General features: G+C 38.0%; 1 protein-coding gene across 1 annotated transcript in view; it reads right to left on the bottom strand.

The window, feature by feature from the left end:
* STXBP4 (syntaxin binding protein 4) overlaps positions 1 to 25,336 on the bottom strand; it is a 200,134-nt gene that overhangs the window by 114,237 nt on the left and 60,561 nt on the right. The window contains exons 9-10 of the mRNA XM_052658542.1: positions 4,162 to 4,257; positions 562 to 627 (exon numbers count right to left, since the gene is read on the bottom strand). Of these exons, the coding sequence (XP_052514502.1) occupies positions 562 to 627; positions 4,162 to 4,257 (162 nt within the window). The remainder of the gene's footprint in view (positions 1 to 561; positions 628 to 4,161; positions 4,258 to 25,336) is intronic.

Raw genomic sequence — 25,336 nt, 5'->3', positions numbered from 1 at the left:
GTTTCTGTATGGTTTTATGTGCTCTGTAAATTTTATGTTTTCTGGGAGGATAATATTGGGGAGATTCAAAATCAGGTGACTGCCACTGATCTATAGCAATGTCCTCTTAACTTTCTACTCTTATTAACCTTTTATTTGTTACCTGCATCTCTATTTCATGATATCATTGCATTTGTTTTGCTGTAAGTTACTTAAGATTCTTTGGAGAATGATAAAGAGTGAAAATAAATTTTTACTTATTACTAAAAAAAAAATTTAAAAATGCTCTGCCTTGGAAGTTTTTTTTTTCCCCCTTGATTTGCTTTTACTTTTAATAAAATGAATATGAGAAACAGAAGAAAAGAAAAAGGAAAAATGGAAGAGAAAGAAAAAAGAGTAGAAAAGCAATGAGACTGATTGTTTCAGTCCATAGATACCCAACTCTGAAAGCAGCAGTACACTATGCTATACTTATATATCTGTAGGCTCTCATATATTATACACAGCAATGCATTGCAATTATACCTCATTTGTGTACACACACATATCCACAAGACACATATAAACAATATATGCACTTACTTGTTTCACATTCTGGAGTTCTTCTGTCAATTGCTTCCTCTGCCTTTCCGATTCAAATAATTTTTCCTATATTAAAAAGCCACTGAATTAACAACTTGTTAAGAAGGTATCAATGAGCATGATTTTCAGGGCTTTGTTTCAAGGCTTACAAATTCCTCAAACATCCAGTTTCTAGAATCTGGAAATGTAGCTCCCAGTCAATTTTCTGCCTTATTCATGCCATTTAAAAGTAATTAGCTCTTTACAGTATAAATGGGATGTAAACATATTTTCTGTTACTATAATTAGTCACATTTTTTTCCTGTGCCAGGCGGCTGTGGGATCTTCATTTCCTGACCAGAAACTGAATTCAGGCTATGGCAGTGAAAGCCTGGACTCCTAACTACTAGGCCGCCAGGAAACTCTTTACTAGCCACTTTTTAAAAAACCTAAAAATCTGAGGTCCAAAATAAGTCAATCAGGATCAAAATGTATCAATGTCAACTAAATGCTAGGTAATAGCTATCACTGTCAAAGAGTTTGCAAATTGAGGAGCATGACTATTATAACTTAGAAGTCCCTCTTACCGTACATACGAAAGAGGACTATGAAACAGAGTTGACCATAATGTTCCCAATTTAGCTAATTTTTGTAAGATTATCCATAAAAATGAACATATAACTAGTGTAATCAAAATGTGAAATAATAAATAGTAAATATTTAATAAATATTAATATATATTTAATAAATATTAAAATCTTTGAACTTAAAATTAAGCATATTGAGAATAACACCCTAAAACATTCAATTTTGTTATGTCATAAATAATCCACATTTTATTGATCAAATCAGAGATACTATAAGTACTTTAAGAGCCATTTTACTATAAACCTGAGCAGAGGAATTGCTAGATTATAATGAGTGGTAAACATTCATGGCAACATTGGAATGTTTACAAGAAGCAATCTACTTTCTGCTATACTTGAGCTCATTCTTGTCTAAGAGATGAAATGAAGGTACTTGAAGATGAATATAATATAGCAATCTAACGAATCTGTCACAGAACAGGAGCCAAGAAACTTCTGGCTCCTGGGCTTTTATGCTCTGGTAAGTCACCTTCACTCTTTGTGTCCTAGTTTTTTGCATCTGTAAATGGAAAATATATCTATTTTCATTCAACTTTGCAAAGCAGTAGCAATGTGAACTCTGCAGAAAGGTTTTAAGTTAAATAAAGCCCATGGAACCTTTAAAAATCATTCTTGCAGAATAAAAATTAGCCATTGGCATCAAATTTTCTTGGTTCCATTTTTATTTGTAACTCAAATCAGACATGATAAACAGAGATCACAGGATAATGGGATGTGATGACATCTACACATTCTGTGAAATCCATATAACAACCTCTGCTTTTTGTGTAGATGTGTGTATAATACAAGCAGAAAAACTCAAAAGTACAAAGATTATCTCAAGCAAAACATTTATTGCTGTGTAGTTTTTTCTGTATTTAAGCAACTGGCTCTCAGCTAACAGACAGGTTTTCAGGTGAAGGAAATTATATAGAATATGTTTCAGGTTTTGTCACAGTAGGATATGTTCAGTTACATCTTGTAAATTTTAAATACAAATCCTGATTTACTCAATAGTTCCTCCAGAAAGCTTTGCTTAAATGTTAAATTAATATATATTTAAATTAAAATTCTAATTATTGCCACTGATACTCCAGTAAAAAACAAAAATATATCACTAAGTTTAACAATGATAAACATTGGGGCTTCCGTGGTAGCTCAGACAGTAAATTTAATCTGCCTGCAATGCAGAAGACCCAGGTTTGATCCCTGGGTCAGGAAGATCCTTTGGAGTAGGGAATGGCAACCTCCTTTGCTCTTGCCTGAAGAATTTCAGACAGAGGAGCTTGGCAAGCTACAGTCACAAAGAGTTAGACATGATCAAGAATTAAGATGAAAAATATAAATTTAGCTTTAATAATTGACAGCAGTTTTTTCTTATTCTCTTAAAAAACATCTGCAGTGTTGGTTATACTGGTAAGATAGCATTTTTATATAATTTACTCTGTGTAAGTCATTGAATCTTATGGTTCATCAGAATTTTCTGAGGCTCTCAGATCTTTTACATTTCATCATAGGGAACTGGTTAAATAATCTAGAACAGAATCTTTGGAGGATAGGAGAGGCATTGAAAAGAATTAGGTAAATTTGTATATATTAACCTGAAACGTTATTCAAGATATAATGCTAATAACAAAGAGAAAAAAAGAAGACAAGTTGTAAAAAAGTGTATAATACATGAAACAATTCTGGGGAAGTTAAAGAAGCAAATATACACATATTTTTTAGCATATGCTTGGGTACACAGAGAAAGTCTCTCAAAGGGTAAATAAGATATGTTAAACAATAGCTTCCTCTAGAGGTCAGAATTTAAAAACTAAGGTAGCAAGGAAATTTCTTTCTTTTTTAAATTTGGTATAAAGATTTTACCTCAATAAAAATGAAACAAATACTAGAATTTCACTTATTTAAGAAACTAATTAAAAATAATTTGGGGCTTCCCTGGTGGCTCAGTGGTAAAGAATCTGCCTGCCAATGCTGGAGACTCAGGCTTTCGAAACGTGACCTAGGAGAAGTCCTACACGCCATGGAGAAAGAAAGCCTGTGCACAGGTTCAACTGCTCTAGAACCTGGGCACCACAACTGCTGGGCCCATGTGCCACAGCTACTGAATCCTGCACGCGCTGGAGCCCGCGCTCTGCAACAGTCCAAGTTACCACACGAAAGGCCGTGTACCACAACTAGAGAGTCACCCCCGCTCTCTGCAACTAGAGGAGAGTCTGTGCAGCAATGCAGACTCAGCACAGCCAAAAATAAACACAGAAAAAAATTTAAATATATTCCTATGATGAATTAACGGAAAACAAGTAGTTACACTGCTTTTCTTGAAGACCTGAAAAATATAATGGCTTTCCATAAAAATTAAGATACAAATTTAATATTCTAAACACAAAATTAAAGCATATATAGAGAAAGAAAATCTTACAGTATATTTGGGAAATATATTGTGTTTTTTATTTCCTTTAAATCTCAATCCATTAATTTCAAATTATGTTAGCAAAACAAGATGTCCCTGAAGCATTCCCATGAACATAAGAGAAAATGTATTTTCCAGTGAACATCTGAGGATCTAAAATTGTCATGGCTTGCTTCATTGGCTCTTCATCCTTCCCATCAGTGTGAGAAAAAAAGGGGTTAGAAGTAGTCAGATTAGAAGGTATGATTACAAACCACACTGTTCACAACGAAGCTGTGAAATATAAATAATGAGTATGTGAGCTAAAAAATTTACTCTCTAAAGGTCAGCTGAGGAAATCACTGACTGTGAAATATAAATAATGAGTATACGAGCTAAAAAATTTACTCTCTAAAGGTCAGCTAAGGAAATAAATATTAATTAATTTGATATTAATATTCTATACTAAGCTATTTGATATTGATATTCTTAAAAAAAAACAAAAAAACTAAGTCTCGATACTCCAGGATTCAACACAAGATAATTTTCTTTCTTTTCTTTATACAAAAGAAAATATAAGGAAGCTAAATTGGAGATTACCTTAAGTGTATTCACTTCTTCCAAGGCGTTATTTCTTTCATGCTTAAGCTTTTCCATTTCATGTGTTTCTAAGGAATCACTTGTCTCCTGAGAAATCTGTATGCAAGATAAGAAGGAAGAGTTAGAACAGAACACGGAACAATGGACTGGTTCAAAATTGGGAAAGAAGTATGTCAAGGTTGTATTTTGCCACACTGCTTATTTAACATATATGCAGAACACATGATGAAAATGCCAGGCTGGATGAATCACAAGTTGGACTCAAGACTCTCAGGAGAAGTATCAATAACCTCAGACATGCAGATGTTACCACCCTAATGACAAATAGCAAAGAGGAACTAAAAGCCTCTTAATGAGGGTGAGAGACGAGAGTGAAAAGCTGGCTTAAAACTCAATATTCTAAAAATGAAAATCATGGCCTCTGGTCCCATCAGTTCAGTCGCTCAGTAGTGTCCGACTCTTTGCGTCCCCATGAACTGCAGCATGCCAAGCCTCCCTATCCATCAACTCCTGGAGTCCATTCAAACCCATGACCATCGAGTTGGTGATGCCATCCAACCATCTCTTCCTCTATCGTCCGCTTCTCCTCCCGCCCTCAATCTTTCCCAGCATCAGGGTCTTTTCAAATGAGAAAGCTCTTCTCATCAGGTGGCCAGAGTATTGGAGTTTCAGCTTCAACATCAGTCCCTCCAATGAACACCCAGGACTGATCTCCATTAGGATTGACTGGGTAGATCTCCTTGCAGTCCAAGGGACTCTGAAGAGTCTTCTCCAAAAATACTGTTCAAAAGCATCAATTCTTCGGCACTCAGCCTTCTTTATAGTCCAACTCTCACATCCATACATGACCACTGGTAAAACCATAGCCTTGACTAGATGGACCTTTGTTGACAAAGTAATGTCTCTGCTTTTGAATATGCTGTCTAGGTTGGTCATAACTTTTCTTCCAAGGAGTAAGCATCTTTTAATTTCATGGCTGCAGTCACCATCTGCAGTGATTCTGGAGTCCAGGAAAATAAAGTCAGCCACTGTATCCACTGTTTCCGTATCTATTTCCCATGAAGTGATGGGACTGGATGCCATGATCTTAGTTTTCTGAATGTTGAGCCAACTTTTTCACTCTCCACTTTCACTTTCATCAAGAGGTTTTTAGTTCACTTTCTGCCATAAGGGTGGTGTCATCTGCTTATCTGAGGTTATTGATATTTCTCCCGGCAGTCTTGTTCCAGCTTGTACTTCTTCCAGCCCAGCGTTTCTCATGATGTACTCTGCATAGAAGTTAAATAAGCAGGGTGACAATATACAGCCTTGACATACTCCTTTTCCTATTTGGAACCAGTCTGTTGTTCCATGTCAGTTCTAACTGTTGCTTCTTGACCTGCATACAGATTTCTCAGGAGGCAGGTCAGGTGGTCTGGTATTCCCATCTCTTTCAGAATTTTCCACAGTTTATTGTGATCCACACAGTCAAAGGCTTTGGCATAGTCAATAAAGCAGAAATAGATGTTTTTCTGGAACTCTCTTGTTTTTTCGATGATCCAGTGGATGTTGGCAATTTGATCTCTGGTTCCTCTGCCTTTTCTAAAACCAGCTTGAACATCTAGAAGTTCACAGTTCATGTGTTGTGGAAGCCTGGCTTGGAGAATTTTAAGCATTACTTTACTAGCGTGTGAGGTGAGTGCAATTGTGCAGTAGTTTGAGCATTTTTTTGGCATTACCTTTCTTTGGGATTGGAATAAAAACTGACCTTTTCCAGTCTTGTGGCCACTGCTGAGTTTTCCAAATTTGCTGGTCCCATCACTTCATGGCAAATAGATGAGGAAAAAGTAGAAATGGTTACAGATTTTACTTTCTTGGGCTCTAAAATCACTGCAGATGGTGACTGAAGCCATGAAATTATTAAAAGACACTTGCTCCTTGAAAGAAAAGCTATGACAAACCTACACAGCATATTACAAAGCAGAGACATCATTTTGATGACAAAAGTCGGGTCTAGTTAAAGCTATTGTTTTTCCAGTAGTCATGTACAGATGTGAGAGTTGTACCATAAAGAAGGCTGAGGGCCAAAAAATTGATGCTTTCGAACTGTGGTATTGGAGAAGACTCTTGAGGGTCCCTTGGACAGTAAGGAGATCGAACCAGTTAATCCTAAAGGAAATAAGTCTTGAATATTCATTGGAAGGACTGATGCTGAAGCTGAAGTTCCAACACTTTGGCCACCTGATGCAAAGAGCCGACTCACTGGAAAAGACCCTGATGCTGGGAAAGATTGAGAGCAAGAGGAGAAGGGGGTGACAGAGGATGAGATGGATGGATGGCATCACGGACTCATGGACATGAGTTTAAACAAACTCTGGGAGACAGTGAAGGACTGGGAAGCTTGGTGTGATGCAGTTCGTGGGGCCACAAAGAGTTGGACATGACTCAACAACTGAACAACAGCAACAAAGCAATCACAGGGGAGAAACTGTCAATATTAAGATATGAGAGAAAAGTTATATATTAGATACTAATATGAGAGCTAAAATCCTCTTTTGATGAATCTTAGGCTTTTGCATTACAATAACAAGATTCAGTTTCTTAGTTTGGAGTTGTTTCATTAGATAAAAGAGAATATTAAATAATCTGGGGTAACAATTCATTTAAGCTTAACCTTATAGTTTTGCTACTAATACAGAATTTAGATATTTATGAGGTGTACACACTCTGTATGCATTACTGTCACCTTTAAAATTCTTATTCTAACAATTTTTCCTTAAAATCCAAATTTTAGGGCTGTGTTTATAGTGTATGTGTTTATAAATGCTTTCAATATGTATGTGTTTATATATATATAAAACATATACACACAATGGAGTATTAGCCATAAAAATGAATAAAATAAGGCCATTTGCAGCTACATGTTTGGACATAGAGAACATTATACTTGGTGAGATAAGCTAGACAGATGAAAGGCAATACTATATGATATTACTTACATGTGAAATCTAAAAGATAATACAAATGAATGTATATATAAAGCAGAAACAGACTCACAGCAATAGAAAACAAACCTATGGTCACTGGAAGGGAAAGAGAAGAAGAGAGGGCCAAATTAGGCATATGGGATAACAGATATAAATGACTAGATAAACAGTAAGAATATACTGTGTAGCACCGAGAGTTGAATCACTATGTTGTACACCTGAAACTAACATAATATGGTATATCAACTACACTTCAATTTAAAAAAAAGACTTTATGAGTTATCAACATAAACTATTCCCTAAAGATATCCACTCCAAGTACGTAACCATAGCTAACAAAATACTGGACATTATCAACCAAGATAGTTTACATGAACCCAGTAAAGTACATTAATTGATTATGTGACTTGTTTTAACTAAACAAAACATATCAGCCAAAGTGCCTTAAAAAGATTCCTGCACAGAAACTGTGTCTTGAGGATAATATTAATAATTCATGCACAGGTGAATAAAAACAACAATGAAACAGAGATGATATTTTCTCTTACTTCTAGTTTGATCTCTAATAATTACAAGGTAAACAAAAAAACAATGGCAATCTTATCAGAGATAAAAATCCAAGTCTAATTACATCTCTTTTCTATGTGGAAGTTAGAACTAAAAATAAAGTATAGAAAATACAATTTAAAGGACTGAATAGAGAAATTGACTGCTATCTAAAGATGAGATATAAAACCAGGGCCCTTCAGAGAGGAGAGGTGAATGCCGAGTAGGAAAAAATAATACAAATAGTTAATAATATCAACCACTGACTGGGAATTTTGTGCAGATACATACTAAGGACTATATATTTTCAATATTTAATTCTTACCATTATCTTTAAAACCTTGTCTCCATTTCACAGATGAGGCAAAGGGCTCAAAAGTTTACCAACATGCCTAGAGTATTTTTACAAGCAAAAAGCAGCTATTCCAAGATTCCCACAGAGTTCAGATTTTTACTAACTGTTCAAAATAAATCATGCTGGTATGGAAATGATAAACTCAGATTTGCTTTCCAAATCCTAGGATATCACAAGTAGAAGTCATCCCTTAAGTTTTGGCAGAAATATTTTTCCTAAAATCACTGCTTCCTGTTGCCCTGACACATTTGCTTTTGTGTATTTATGGTCATTATCCATAATATATATGATCTCATATTCTTCTGTCTTTGCTATTCTATTTCATTCTTAAACTGTTTAGATTACTTCTGAATACAGTCTCAAATGTAGCAATACTCCCAAAGTGTGTTCCAAAAGATACTAGTTTTGTAGAAAACCGTAACAGGGTGATGGTGATGGTGGCAGTGGTCCTTGCAGGTCAGCTAAGTTAGAGAAATATAAGATTTAGAAAAGTTACCTTTCTTCCCTGCAGGTCTTCTAGTAGCTCTGATATGCTAATAAGCATTTTGAACATCCCAAATTGGAACATAACGACTTGTTTTCCTCAAGTTTTCTGACCATATTACACACACAACCCTCCTTTTTTGTAGCATCTCATGGGACTAATGTCTACCGAGAACATTCTGGGAAACACTACTCAACATTCAGATTTGCTTATTCTACCTCGTTATCTTAAGAAGCAAAATTCTTCTTAAGAAGAACTTAAGAGTTTAAATAAGAATGCAGATAACAGAGTTATAAAAATTTACTAAGATAAATTATGGACTGGGTTTTTAGGCATATAGTCATCATTTTTGAGTTTAAAATGAACATAAATCATGAATGAAAGAATCCATGGTATCATTTTGGGAGGCAAAATACTACACTAACATTCAGAGAACAAACTATAATTTACAAAATGTTTTAAACTCTATTGTTATTTTAGGGCTAAGCAGCAAAAACTGGCCATAGATATTATTTGTGAATTCTTTGAAAAGCCCCTTCGTGGTCAGTGACTTTCCAAATATGCTTGAACTAAGGAGATCAGCCCTGGGATTTCTTTGGAAGGAGTGATGCTGAAGCTGAAACTCCAGTACTTCGGCCACCTCATGCGAAGAGTTGACTCATTGGAAAAGACTGATGCTGGGAGGGATTGGGGGCAGGAGGAGAAGGGGATGACAGAGGATGAGATGGCTGGATGGCATCACTGACTCGATGGATGTGAATCTGAGTGAACTCTGGGAGTTGGTGATGGACAGGGAGGCCTGGCGTGCTGCGATTCATGGGGTCGCAAAGAGTCGGACACGACTGAGCGATTGAACTGAACTGAATGAGATAAACTGTTGCTATTTAACATCAATGATTCCAGACAGATACCTATTTTCTAATCTACCTCCAGCTCTTGACCTTTATCCTCTTGACCTTCTTACATCTCTTTCTTACCTGGTTCTCATGATATCATTTTCAACCCTTGGGCCCCCTGACCTCTGTGATACTTGGTAAATAACATTATAAATCACTTCTATTCTGCTTTCTCAAGTCTGCAATGCAGTATCATAAGACCCTACAGAAAGTCACTGCACTGTGCTCAGAGGGCCTCACCTCAGTTCTCCCTTCACTATTGCTCCATCATCATCGTTTTTAAGTTATTCGACTTGTGCCAATTCTGGATAGCCACTATTGCACTGGCCACATTCACAACCTCAGTTCTTCTTAAACAGAACAACAACCACTGTTTCAGTCTAATTTTATTGATAAAGCCTTCCATTTTGAACCAGCCCATCCAATTACCTCCTTTCCTTAAAATTTCTGTGTATTCCCTTATTTTCCCCTGCCTAATCCTTTTATTTCTTATAATCTGGTTTACGTATCTTTCTTCCCTCCTCATATTTTAATAATAATTACTTGTAGTGTTACCAAACAACTTACTATGAGAAAAAATATGCCCCTCATCAACTTTCGTTAACCACTTTCTTACACGTAGTATTGCTCAAGCCATTTGTCCTTGAAACCTTCTCTTCCCTAGATTTTTGAAACTCTACTGTCTCATCTACCCTCAGGATATTTAGGCTGTTTCTAATGACTTCATTTCATTTCTATTTCTTAAATGGAGAAAAGTTCCCCAAAGTTTGTCCTTTTCTGCCGCCTTCTCTACAAGCTGTCCCTGAGTGATAACATGCACTGCCATGCTATTACAACTATCATCCTCCACATAATTTGCAAATCCCTCTCCTGATGTATAGTTCCTTATTGCCTTTCAGTTATTTATACCAGTCAGCATCATGAACTTTTTCCAAAACACAGCCCATCATCTTCTCTACTTTTCTCTTCTTATTCCTTCTTCCTAGTAAAAAACCAGTATATCATTTAGGTGAGGTGAAGTTGCTCAGTCATGTCCGACTTTGCGACGCCATGGACTGTAGCCTACCAGGCTCCTCCGTCCATGGGATTTTCCAGGCAAGAGTACTGGAGTGGGTTGCCATTTCCTTCTCCAGAGGATCTTCCGCACCCAGGGATCAAACCCAAGTCTCCTGCAGTGTAGGCAGACACGTTACCGTCTGAGCCACCAGGGAAAATCCAGTATATCATTAATCACCCTAATAAAAAACTCTGGGGTTACCTTTAACTCATTCTCCTTTGCTCTGACATTCAAAAGCATGCCTCATTGACGGCATACTTGTTTTGGTCAATGTGTTAGATATGTCTCTCCATTCCTTTCTCATTCTTCTCACCTTTTTTTATTCATCCATATCTGCAGTCTTTCTTTGGTCTCCTGTCTAGACTACCAACCACCACTTTAACCCCTTCCAAGATAAACAACACTATTTAAGATTCAGTCAGTTCAGTTCAGTTCAGTCGCTCAGTCGTGTCTGACTCTTTGCGACCCCATGAATCGCAGCACACCAGGCCTCCCTGTCCATCACCCATTTCCTGGAGTTCACTCAGACTCATGTCCATCAGGTCAGTGATGCCATCCAGCCATCTCATCCTCGGTCGTCCCCTTCTCCTCCTGCCCCCAATCACTCCCAGCATCAGAGTCTTTTCCAATGAGTCAGCTCTTTGCATGAGGTGGCCAAAGTATTGGAGTTTCAGTTTCAGCATCATTCCATCCAAAGAAATCCCAGGGTTGATCTCCTTCAGAATGGACTGGTTGGATCTCCTTGCAGTCCAAGGGACTCTCAAGAGTCTTCTCCAACACTACAGTTCAAAAGCATCAATTCTTCGGCGCTCAGCTTTCTTCACAGTCCAACTCTCACATCCATACATGACCACTGGAAAAACCATAGCCTTGACTAGACGGACCTTTGTTGGCAAAGTAATGTCCCTGCTTTTGAATATGCTATCTAGGTTGGTCATAACTTTTCTTCCAAGGAGTAAGTGTCTTTTAATTTCATGGCTGCAATCACCATCTGCAGTGATTTTGGAGCCTAAAAAATAAAGTCTGACACTGTTTCCACTGTTTACCCATCTATTTAAGATTACTATTTCTAAAATATCACTTTGATTATATCACTATCCTCCCTAATAGTTACTAACTTAACTTCAGGTACAATCAGTCAATTCAGTTGCTCAGTCATGTCTGACCTGTTGTGACCCCATGGACTGCAGCACGCCAGGCCTCCCTGTCCATCACCAATTCCTGGAGTTTACCCAAACTCATGTCCATTGAGTCAGTGATGCCATCCAGCCATCTCATCCTCTGTCGTCCCCTTCTCCTCCTGCCCCCAGTCAGCTTCAGTATCTAGTCAGCATCGAAGTTTAATATTTATTCTTCCTTTCTTCTCTGACCTGCATGTACTCAACTATCTTTTTTAAAAAGTAGATTACTCTCTGCTTACTATCACATTATACACATTTATTTCTTCATGCTAATACTCATCACTCTGATCACCTCTTGAGCAGATAAAATCCTATATGACTCAAAACTCACTCAAGGGAATTCCCTGGCAGCCCAGTGGTTAGGACTCCATGCTTCCACGACAGGGGACCTGAGTTTGATCCCCTGTCCAGCATGTCATGTGGCATAGCCAAGAAAACACCAAAACAAAAAATGAAAACTCACTCAAATGCCACCTCCGTTTCAACTTTTCCCTGAGTGCTCTAAGTTGTATTATTACTATGGCCTTATCACAATGCATTTTTAAACTTTATTTGTATACATGAATTTTCTTACATTATATCCTAAATTCCTTGAGGGACAGGCTTGAGTTTTATCTACCTTATAACATGTGCTGGAGCAACTAGCAATGCCACACATATTGCAGCTGTTTAATATACATGTAATCTTTTATGGATGAGTATGTAGTGAAGTGAGCATAAAGTATTTACTGCTACACACAGTGAGAAATATCATTTCTATCATGACCCAAGTATCAGTTAAACATTATCACTTTTATTATATACAGTTCACATGAATATTTTCCATTCTATTCTATTTCCCTTGTTAAAATACAATCACATAACTGATTGAGCAAGGACCCCAGTTGTGATTTTAATATATAATCTATTTATGATATGTGATTACTGTGGTAAACCCATCATATCATCATGGACCATCATCTGCTGATGCTAAGTTTAGAATACTGCTAAATGGAGGCTCCAATCTTGCCTTTTCTAGATGTAATCTCATGCCAGTAGCAGGTGTAGCACTGTGTGAATTTTTAATATAGCAGTGATGACTAGAATCACAGCAAGATAATTATATTTTTGGTTCTAAATGCCATATTATTACAAAAGCAAACAGTTTTCTGTCCACTAAACAAAAGCAGGACTTACACTGACTCAGCAATTCCTTCTTAAGACAGCATTTCAAGAAATCTTATGAGTCAGACAGAATGACCAGTATATGAAGCTAGTTACAAAAGAGTACATATTGTATGATTCTATTTATTACTGTATCCATTATGCTTCAGTAAAAATATTTTTAAAAAATAAAGGAAAACATAAGCCAAAAAATCAGAGAAACATATGGGTAAAAAACAAGCATTCTTAACAGATGGATTACAAACTCTGATTCTCTTCTTTAAGATGACATGGTTGAAAGGGTGAGCACACTGGAATTTCCCCATCTTCACAGAATGTCAGTAGTCCAACCTCAGATCAACTGATATACTATTTCATACGAGGCACTATAGTGTTAACTAAAACAAAAAACAAAATAGAACAAAAAAACTTGGGCTAATACTGCTAAGTCACTTCAGTCGTGTCCGACTCTGTGTGACCCTCACAGACGGCAGCCCATCAGGCTCCCCCGTCCCTGAGATTCTTCAGGCAAGAACACTGGAGTGGGTTGCCATTTCCTTCTCCAATGCATGAAAGTGAAAAGTCAAAGTGAAGTTGCTCAGTCGTGTCCAACCCTCAGCGACCCCACGGACTGCAGCCTTCCAGGCTCCTCCGTCCATGGGATTTTCCAGGCAAGAGTACTGGAGTGGGTAGCCATTGCCTTCTCCGGGCTAATACTAAAAATATTTTTAGAATGTTTCTGGTAAGCTGCTTACCAGAAAAAATCACAAGCAGTGATTTTTAACAGTATTTTCAAATGTTGGTGCATAACTCATTAGTAAATTATAAGACCTAATATTTACTGGACTGGAATTGAGTATTAAATAAGAATACAAGGATGTAAAAAAGGCTAAGTAACGCTTTGAGATTTTTGTTTCAGTTACATATGTGAGTGTGGTGAAGTAAAAATGGATTCTTATCGTGGATTTGTGGATTCAGGTGAAAAAAAAGGAAAGCCAACATTTAATGGGGACTCTTCTGTGTGTTGACAAGTAGAATATTACAGAAAAATTCTTGTACACTGATATAATGACTCTTGCACAATATTTGATCTGAAGCTACAAAACAGGAAATTATTGGCATGTAGGCCTTGTACAATTACCATCAGCACTTTGCTTTTACTATCAAAATGCCAAATACTGAATACATTCTTATTGGCTCTAAAATCAATTGGTATTGATAAAAAGGAAGTAAACTACTAATTTGGAGACCAAGTATTTCTTTGCAGTTGCTAAGGAAGCTCTGCATGTTCATTCCCTACTTGGCTTATGTAAGCCCCCCAACCACCTTTGCCTTTTCTTATCAAAATGGGTATGGTAACTTCTAATACTGTTTGGTAATTAGAAAACAATGGTCTGCTGTCACATTAAGTAGGTAAGAACATAACACCTAGATGAGAGGAAGGAAACTGTGCTCTGACTGCTTCAGTCTTCCTACTCTAAAGGCTACAGAATCAGTTTTGCTAAATCAGTGCCTCATTTCAGGGAGAACTGGGTGATTTCCTGAGTTCCCAAACCACCAGGTCTTTGGGAACTCTCATTCACAGCAATGGGAGTGCTCATTCATCACTGGTGAGAATACAAAACAGTACAGCCATTTTGGAAGAGAATCGGCAGTTTCTTGCAAAATTAAACATCTTTTTAACATACAGTCCATTCATTAAGTTTCTTGGTATTTATGCAAAGAAGTCGAAAAATTATGTCCATACAAAAACGTGCACATGGACATTTACAGAGGTTTTATTCATAACTACCCAAACTTGGAGTAACTGAGATGTTCTTCAGTAGGTAAAAAGAAAAGAAAAAAAAAAGAAGCTGCTCAGTCGTGTCCAGCTCTTTGCAACCCCATGGACTGTAGCCTACCAGGCTCCTCTGTCCATGGGATTTTCCAGGCAAGAGTACTGGAGTGGGTTGCCATTTCCTTCTCCAGGGCATCTTCCCCACCCAGGGACTGAAACTGGGTTTCCCGCATTGTAGGCAGACGCTTTATTGTTTGAGCCACCAGGCAAGTCCTCAGTAGGTAAAGGGATAAACAACCATCTAGATAAGAGATATGAAAAGACGTGGAGAAACCTTAAATGCTTATTATTGCCTGAAAGAAGCCAATCTGAAAAGGCTATATGCTGTATGATTCTAAGTATATGACATTCTTGAAAGACAATAAAATGATCAGTGGTTGTGATGGATTTGGATGGGGGGGGGGTAAGGCTGTGGAGACATGGTAGGCAGTACACAGAGAATCGTTTATGCAATAAAAATATTCTGTATGATACCAGAATGATTGATGTATGTCTCTATACATTTGTCCTAACCTAACACAGAATGTATACACCAAGAGTAAACCATTATGTAAACTACAAACTTTCGGTGATTATGCTGTGTCAATATAGGCTCGTCAATTATAACAAATGTGTCACTCTGAAGGAGGAGGTCAACAACAGACAAGGTTAAGTATGTGTAGAGGTGAGGGTATTTAGGAAATCTCTGTATGTTCCCCTTAATTTTGCAGTGAACCCAAACCTGCTCTAAAATAAACACTCTTAAAAAAACCCCCACTGTTTATAATGGCAAAAAAGTGTGAGGTATCTGGAAATAAATCTAACAGAGATTAATAAGGGTCGTATTGGAAAAAAGTACCTCAAGTGTATTATCATACGCCATTGAGAAGATACAGATGAATAAGAGGACAAAACGTGTTCACAGATAGATTTAAACTTATAAAGATGTTGATTTTCCCCAAAATAATCTATAAATTCAAAGTAGCAAGATTCTGACTAAAATTTATATGGATAAGATAGCCAAAGTAATATCTGAAAAGAACAAGGTGGGAAAATATATCAAGACTTATGAAGCCAAGTCAATCAGTAGAATAAAGAGTCTAGAAAGGCCCAGGTATATATGGAAATCTTATAAATGACAGAACTAGACTGCAAATAATCCTTCCAATCCATTGAAATATGAATTTACACTTAAAATACTACCTTTAAAAATTTTATCAAAATTCATACGTAAAACTTAAATTTTTGGCGGGGAGGCGGTCCTAAGATGGCAGAGGAATAGGACAGGGAGACCACTTTCTCCCCCACAAATTCATCAAAAGAACATTTAAACACAGTAAATTCCACAAAACAACTTCTGAATGCCGGCAGAGGACATCACGTACCCAGAAAAGCAGCCCATTGTCTTCGAAAGGAGGTAGGAAAAAATATAAAAGACAAAAAGAGAGACAAAAGAGGTAGGGACTGAGCTCCGTCCCGGGAAAGGAGTCTTATAAAGAGAGAAGTTTCCAAACACCAGGAAACATTCTCACTGCCGAGTCTGTGGCGAGCCTTGGAACCACAGATGGCAACATAATCAGGAGGAAAAATAAATAAATAATTAAAACCCACAGATTACGAGCCCAACGGTAACTCCCCCAGTGGAGAAGCAGCGCAGACGCCTGCACCCACCACTAGCACGCCGGGGCTGGGCAGGGAGGCGCGGGCTGCATTACTTAGAGTATGGACCGGGCCTGAATGCCCCGAGAGGAATCTGAGGGAACTAACTTGGGCTAGCAAACCAGACTGTGGGATAGCTACCACACGAACCTAAGACACCACCAGGACCGCTCATAGGACAAAGGACTGACTAGAGCTATGTGAAAAGCCCTAACTTAAGACACTGTCAGGCCTGCTTACAGAACAAAGGACTAAACAGAGCTAGCCGGCTGCAGATCATCCCCCTCCAGTGACAGGCAGCCAGAGCCGGAAGGGGGCAATCGCAGCCCCAGAGAGACATTATCTACCAAACTGCAAGCAGGCTTCTTTGCTAACTAAGACTTCATGGGGTTTTGGACAGTCAACATCCATCTGAGAAGGTGCACTGGTTGTACACCCAGAAAACCGACCGGCAGGGATGGGGGAAGCGATAAGTTGCAGCGACCGTGCTCGCCAAATGCCTCATCACCTGAGCTGCTCGGACCTGGGAAGGGCACAAAACACAGGCCCAACGGAGTCTGCGCCTCTGAGGACTACTGGAGTGCCTGAACCTGAGCGGCTTAGACCTGGGAGGTGCATGCAGCCCAGGGCCGGCCTTGGACGGTTCTCAGTGGAGCAACCTAGAGCCTGAGCAGTGTGGGCAGGGAGGGCACATGCTCCGTGAGCAGGAGCAGGCCCAATGTGGCTGAGACACTGTGAGCACATGCCAGTGTTATTTGTTTGCAGCGTCCCTGCCTCCCCACAGTGCAACTGAACAAGTGAGCCTAAAAAAGTGTCCACCACCGTGCCCTTGTGTCAGGGTGGAAATCAGACACTGAAGAGACCAGCAAATAGAAGAAGCTAAAACAGAGGGAACCATCTTGGAAGTGACAGGTGCAACAGATTAAAACCCTGTAGTTAGTACCGATTACATAGGAAGGGGCTTATAGATCTTGAGAAATATAAGCCAGACCAAGGAACTAGCTGAAAATGAACTGACCCCACACTGCCCACAACGACACCAGAGAAAGTTCCAGATATATTTTTACTATCATCCTTTTTTTTAATTAAAAAAATTTAAGTCCTCTATTACTCCTTTAATTTTCATTTTTATAACCTACTATTAATTTGCAAAAAAAGAGACCCTATTTTTTAAAGCAAACATCATATATATATATATTTATTTATAATTTTTGTGACTTTTTTTTTCTTCTTTTCTTTAATATTGTATTTTTGAAAATCTAACCTCTACTCTAGATTTTTAATCTTTGCTTTTTGGTATTTGTTATCAATTTTGTACCTTTAAGAACCCAATCTTCAGTACCCATTTTTACTTGGGAGCAAGATTACTGGCTTGACTGCTCTCTCCCCCTTTGGACTCTCCTTTTTCTCCACCAGGTCGCCTCTATCTCCTCCCTCCCTCTTCTCTTCTCTACCCAACTCTCTGAATCTCTTTTGTGTGTTCCTGACGGTGGAGAATACTTAGGGAACTGATTACTGGCTGGATCTGTCTCTCTCCTTTTGATTCCCTCCTTTATCCTCCTGGCCACCTCTGTCTCCTTCCTCCAAGAGAAGAGGGAGGAGGGAGTTAGAGGTGACCCGAATGAGATGAGGTGGAATCAAAAGGGGAGAGAGCAAGCTAGCCAGTAATCACTTCCTTCCTCTTCTCTTCTCCATGTAACTCTCTGAACCTCTCTGGGTGTCCCTCACTGTGGAGAAACTTTTCATCTTTAACCTAGATGTTTTATCAAAAGTGCTGTATAGATGGAGAAGTCTTGAGACTACTGTAAAAATAAGACTGAAAACCAGAAGCAGGAGGCTTAAGTTCAAATCTTGAGAACACCAGAGAACTCCTGACTCCAGGGAACATTAATTGACAGGATCTCATCAAACACCTCCATACCTACACTGAAACCAAGCCCCACCCAAGGGCCAACAAGTTCCAGAGCAAGACATACCATGCAAATTCTCCAGCAAGACAGGAACGCAGCCCTGAGCTTCAATATACAGGCTGCCCAAAGTCACTCCAAACCCATTGACATATCATAACTCATTACTGGACACTTCACTGCACTTCAGTGAGAAGAAATCCAGCTCCACCCACCAGAACACTGACACAAGCTTCCCTAACCAGGAAACATTGACAAGCCACCCGTACAACACCACCCACAATGAGGAAACTCCACAAACTGTCAGAATACAGAAAGGCCACCCCAAACACAGCAGTATAAACAGGATGAAGAGACAGAGGAATACCCAGCAGGTAAAGGAACAGGATGAACGCCCACTAAACCAAACAAAAGAGGAAGAGATAGGGAATCTACCTGATAAAGAATTCCAAATAATGATAGTGAAAATAATGCAAAATCTTGAAATCAAAATGAAATCACAGATAAATAGCCTGGAGACAAGGATTGAGCAGATGCAAGAAACCTTTAACAAGGACCTAGAAGAAATAAAAATGTCAGTATATAATGAATACTACAATAAATGAGATCAAAAACACTCTGGAGGGAACAAATAGTAGAATAACGGAGGCAGAAGACAGTATTAGTGAAGTAGAAGATAGAATGGTAGAAATAATCAGAGAGGAAAAAAGAAAAACGAATTAAAAGAAATGAGGACAATCTCAGAGACCTGTGGGACAATGTTAAATGCCCCAACATTCTAATCATAGGAGTCCCAGAAGAAGAAGACATAAAGAAAGACATGAGAAAGTACTTGAGGAGATGATAGTCGAAAACTTCCCTAAAATGGGGAAGGAAATCATCATCCAAGTCCAAGAAATCCAAAGAGTCCCAAACAGGAATAAACATAAGGCGAAACACCCAAGACACATATTAATCAAATTAACAAAGATCAAACACGAAGAACAAACATTAAAAGCAGCAAGGGAAAAACAACAAATAACACACAAGGGGATTCCCATAAGGATAACAGCTGATCTTTCAACAGAAACTCTTCAGGCCAGGAGGGAATGGCAGGACATACTTAGAGCTTAGAGTGATGAAAGAAAATAACCTACAGACCAGATTACTGTACCCAGCAAGGATCTCATTCAAATATGAAGGAGAAATCAAAAGCTTTACAGACAAGCAAAAGCTGAGAGAATTCAGCACCACCAAACCAGCTCTCCAACAAATGCTAAAGTATCTTCTCTAGACAGGAAACACAAAAAGGGTGTAGAAACTTGAATGCAAAACAATAAAGGAAATGGCAACGGGATCATACTTATCAATAATTACCTTAAACGTAAATGGGTTGAATGCCCCAACCAAAAGACAAAGACTGGCTGAATGGATACAAAAAACAAGACCCCTGTATATGTTATCTACAAGAGACCCACCTCAAAACAGGGGACACATACAGACTGAGAGTGAAGGGCTGGAAAAAGATATTCCACACAAATAGAGACCAAAAGAAAGCAGGGGTAGCAATACTCATATCAGATAAAATAGACTTTAAAACAAAGGCTGTGAAAAGAGACAAAGGACAATACATAATGATCAAAGGATCAATCCAAGAAGAAGACATAACAATTATAAATATGTATGCCCGAACATAGGAGCACCACAATATGTAAGACAAATGCTAACAAGTATGAAAGGGAAAATTAACAATAGCACAATAATAGTGGGAGACTTGAATACTCCACTCACACCTATGGATAGATCAACTAAACAGAAAATTAACAAGGAAACACAAACTTTAAATGATACAATAGACAAGTTAGACCTAATTGATATCTATAGGACATTTCACCCCAAAACTATGAATTTCACCTTTTTCTCAAGCACACTCAGAACCTTCTCCAGGATAGATCACATCCTTGGCCATAAATGTAGCCTTGGTAAATTCAAAAAAATTGAAATCATTCCAAGCATCTTTTCTGACCACAATGCAGTAAGATTAGATCTCAATTACAGGAGAAAAACTATTAAAAATTCCAACATATGGAGGCTGAACAACACGCTGCTGAATAACAAATAAATCACAGAAGAAATCAAAAAAGAAATAAAAATATACATAGAAATGAATGAAAATGAAAACATAACAACCCAAAACCTGTGGGACACTGCAAAAGCAGTGCTAAGCAAAGGTTCATAGCAATACAGCCATACCTCAAGAAACAAGAAAAAAGTCAAATAAATAGCCTAATTCTACACCTAAAGCAACTAGAAAAGGAAGAAGTGGAGAACTCCAGAGTTAGTAGAAAGAAAGAAATCTTAAAAATTAGGGCAGAAATAAATGCTAAACAAACAAAAGAGACCATAGCAAAAATCAACAAGGCCAAAAGCTGGTTCTTTGAAAGGATAAATAAAATTGACAAACCATTAGCCAGACTCATCAAGAAACAAAGGGAGAAAAATCAAATCAATAAAATTAGAAATGGAAATGGAGAGATCACAACAGACAACACAGAAATACAAAGGATCATAAGAGACTACTATCACAGTAATTATATGCCAATAAAATGGACAATGTGGAAAAAATGGACAAATTCTTAGAAAAGTGCAACTTTCCAAAACCGAACCAGAAAGAAAGAGAAATTCTTAACAGACCCATCACAAGCATGGAAATTGAAACTGCAATCAGAAATCTTCCAGGAAACAAAAGCCCAGGTCCAGATGGCTTCACAGCTGAATTCTACCAAAAATTTAGAGAAGAGCTAACAACTATCCTACTCAAACTCTTCCAGAAAATTGCAGAGGAAGGTAAACTTCCAAACTCATTCTATGAGGCCACCATCACTCTAACACCAAAACTGGACAAAAATGCCACAAAAAAAGAAAACTACAGGCCAATATCACTGATGAACATAGATGCAAAAATCCTTAACAAAATTCTACCAATCAGAATCCAACAACACATTAAAAAGATCATACACCATGACCAAGTGGGCTTTATCCCAGGGATGCAAGGATTCTTCAATATCCACAAATCAATGTAATTCACCACATTAACAAATTGAAAAATAAAAGCCATATGATTATCTCAATAGATGCAGAGAAAGCCTTTGATAACATTCAAGATCCATTTATGATAAAAACTCTCCACAAAGCAGGAATAGAAGGAACATACCTCAACATAATAAAAGCTATATACGACAATCCCACAGCAAACATTATCCTCAATGGTGAAAAACTGAAAGCATTTCCCCTAAAGTCAGGAACAAGACAAGGGCGCCCACTTTCACCACTACTATTCAACATAGTTCTGGAAGTTTTGGCCACAGCAATCAGAGTAGAAAAAGAAATAAAAGGAATCCAAACTGGAAAAGAAGAAGTAAAACTCTCACTGTTTGCAGATGACATGATCCTCTACATAGAAAACCCTAAAGACTCCACCAGAAAATTACTAGAGCTAATCAATGAATATAGTAAAGTTGCAGGATATAAAAACAACACACAGAAATCCCTTGCATTCCTATACACTAATAATGAGAAAATAGAAAGAGAAATTAAGGAAACAATTCCATTCACCATTGCAACGAAAAGAATAAAATACTTAGGAATATATCTATCTAAGGAAACTAAAGACCTATATACAGAATACTACAAAACACTGGTGAAAGAAATCAAAGAGGATTCTAATAGATGGAGAAATATACCACGTTCGTGGATTGGAAGAATCAATATACTGAGTATACTACCCAAAGCAATCAATATAATGAGTATACTACCCAAAGCAATCTATAGATTCAATGCAATCCCTATCAAGCTACCAACGGTATTTTTCACAGAGCTAGAACAAATAATTTCACAATTTGTATGGAAATACAAAAAACCTCGAATTGCTAAAGCAATCTTGAGAAAGAATGGAACTGGAGGAATCAACCTGCCGGACTTCAGGCTCTACTACAAAGCCACAGTCATCAAGACAGTATGGTACTGGCACAAAGACAGAAATATAGATCAATGGAACAAAATAGAAAGCGCAGAGGTAAATCCACACACCTATGGACACCTTATCTTTGACAAAGGAGGCAGAATATACAATGGAGAAAAGACAATCTCTTTAACAAGTGGTGCTGGGAAAACTGGTCAACCACTTGTAAAAGCATGAAACTAGAACACATTCTAACACCATACACAAAAATAAACTCAAAATGGATTAAAGATCTAAATTTAAGACCAGAAACTAGAAAACTCCTAGAGAAGAACATAGGCAAAACACTCTCTGACATAAATCACAGCAGGATCCTCTATGACCCACCTCCCAGAATATTGAAACTAAGAGCAAAAATAAACAAATGGGACCTAATTAAAATTAAAAGCTTCTGCACAACAAAGGAAAGTATAAGCAAGGTGAAAAGACAGACTTCAGAATGGGAGAAAATGAAGCAACTGACAAAGAACTAATCTCAAAAATACACAAGCAAATTTTGCAGCTCAATTCCAGAAAAACAAACGACCCAATGAAAAAATGGGCCACAGAACTAAACATACATTTCTCCAAAGAAGATATACAAATGGCTAACAAACACATGAAAAGATGCTCAACATCACTCATTATCAGAGAAATGCAAATCAAAACCACAATGAGGTACCATTTCACACCAGTCAGAATGGCAGCAATCCAAAAGTCTACAAGCAATAAATGCGGGAGAGGGTGTGGAGAAAAGGGAACCCTCTTACACTGTTGGTCGGAATGCAAACTAGTACAGCCACTATGGAGAACAGTGTGGAGATTTCTTAAAAAACTGGAAATAGAACTGCCTTATGACCCAGCAATTCCACTGCTGGGCATATACACCGAGGAAACCAAAATTGAAAGAGACACATGTACCCAAATGTTCATCACAGCACTATTTATAATAGCCAGGACATGGAACTAACCTAGATGTCCATCAGCAGATGAATAGATAAGAAAGCTGTGGTACATATACACAATGGAGTATTACTCAGCCATTAAAAAGAATACACTTGAATCTGTTCTAATGAGGTGGATTAAACTGGAGCCTATTATACAGAGTGAAGTAAGCCAGAAAGAAAAACACCAATACAGTACAGTAACGCATATACATGGAATTTAGAAAGATGGTAACTGCCGGGAGCCAGCGTGAGGAATTCCACCCGTGACAAGGTCATGCGGCAGAGCTCTGATGGCAAGGCTAATCAGACCTCACGTTATCCCCCTGGTATTTCCTGAGCATGTCCCCCCCAAAATAAGAATCTGCCTGCTTTTCCACTCTTCTGATATTCTCTGGAAAAAGTCAAATCAGGGCTTTAGTCTTCTGCATTTGAAAGGGATGTTTCAGTTAAACCCCTCTGATAGCTCTCTAGCTTGCCTAACAGTTTTCCCTGGACCTCTTACAGCTTGTGAATTGCTTACAGCCCCCCAACTGCAAGAGGCTCAAAGCTTAAAAGCATCTTAAAGATACAGAGCCTTTTTTAGAGAGTTAAAAATCATATTGGTGATGGGTTTTCACTGTTGACTCAATGATTGCTGCCAGGCCTCCATATTCTTTATCTTTTAGGCACCTGGGAGGATGTTAATCAATGTAAATGGGATATGAAAAGGATATATAATAGTTTTGATGTTAACAACACTAGACTTTTGAGTTAATTACTTTTCTTTTGTTATAATCACTGTACTCCTTTTACTTGTTATAAATTGCTGTATCTTTGCTATGTAAGAATGTAACTTTATTTAGTGCTTTCTGAGAGTGGCACCACACCTTGGGAAGAACAACACAAGTAAGTCTTCTGGTTGACAAACCCTTATCAGAAAAAAGGCTGTAAAATGTTAATTGGCCCTTTTGACTGGAAGATGATGTAAATCACCTAAGACTAGTATGCAGAGAGAAAAGCCTGGTTTTGATAAGAGTCAGTCTGGCCTGCTAACGCTGCATAACTTTGTATTACCCATTGATCTTTATGTATAATCAAAAGTATAAAAAGCCTTGAAGGACAATAGAGGGGGGGCCAGTAATTGGAAGGACTGGTTTCCCCTGTGTCTTCTCTTTACTCTAATTTCAGGCTGAATTCCCATCTGGGGCGTGGAGGCTCGCCACTTCTACTTACTTGTCCCGGCTTCTAAGATCCGTAAGAGAGAGAGCCCAAGGCGGGGCACTCTCCGATATTCAAACGGACACCGGTGGCCTAATGTAGATGGTGCAAGCTCTTTGTCTGGAACTTTATTGGCTTTCCATGTAAACCAAGTTATTCAGCATCTTTTCTCCACTTAATTTTCCTACTACACTATTTCTTCCTAATCTAATCTTATATTAATAAATAAATAAGTTTTTTCCTCGCCTACTCTGTCTTCCCTTCGAATCACCCTGGATCCACCAGGGCTGGACCCCGGCAGGTAACGATAACCCTGTATGCAAGACAGCAAAAGAGACACAGATGTATAGAACAGTCTTTTGGACTCTGTGGGAGAGGGCGAGGGTGGGATGATTTGGAGAATGGCATTGAAACATGTATAATGTCATATATGAAATGAATCGCCAGTCCAGGTTGAATGCATGATACAGGATGCTTGGGGCTGGTTCACTGGGATGATCCTGTGGAATGGTATGGGGAGGGAGGTGGGAGGGGGGTTCAGGATGGGGAACACATGTACACCCGTGGCAGATTCATGTTGATATATGGCAAAACCAATACAATATTATAAAGTAATTAGCCTCTAATTAAAATAAATAAATTTATATTAAAAAGGGGGAAATAAAATACTTAAGGAAATTAAAATATTCATAATAAAAAAAAACGAATTTTTTGACTGTGTATCAATAGTATAATGATTAACCAATTCAGAAGAAAATCTTAATATGTAAGAGTTTATGAACATAGTGATTTAAAACAAATATATTTTAATTTATTTAAATTTGGTGGTAACAAAATGATAGGATAACTAAGGAAAGATTTTTAACCTTGATATTGCAACATATTGGGGTAACATTCTAGGGCAATATGGAAGAGAAATAAGAGTTAAAAGAGACAGGAAAGATGATAAAATTCTGAGAATAATACTTTGCATCTACAAACCACAAAAGTCTCAGTCCAGTCCTCCCCTGACTCCAGTCTTTGGCAACCACAAATCTGTTCT

This window comes from Budorcas taxicolor, chromosome 19 (genome assembly GCF_023091745.1).
Source record: "Budorcas taxicolor isolate Tak-1 chromosome 19, Takin1.1, whole genome shotgun sequence".
Lineage (NCBI taxonomy): Eukaryota > Metazoa > Chordata > Mammalia > Artiodactyla > Bovidae > Budorcas > Budorcas taxicolor.
This window is presented reverse-complemented; position numbering and strand designations above follow the sequence as displayed.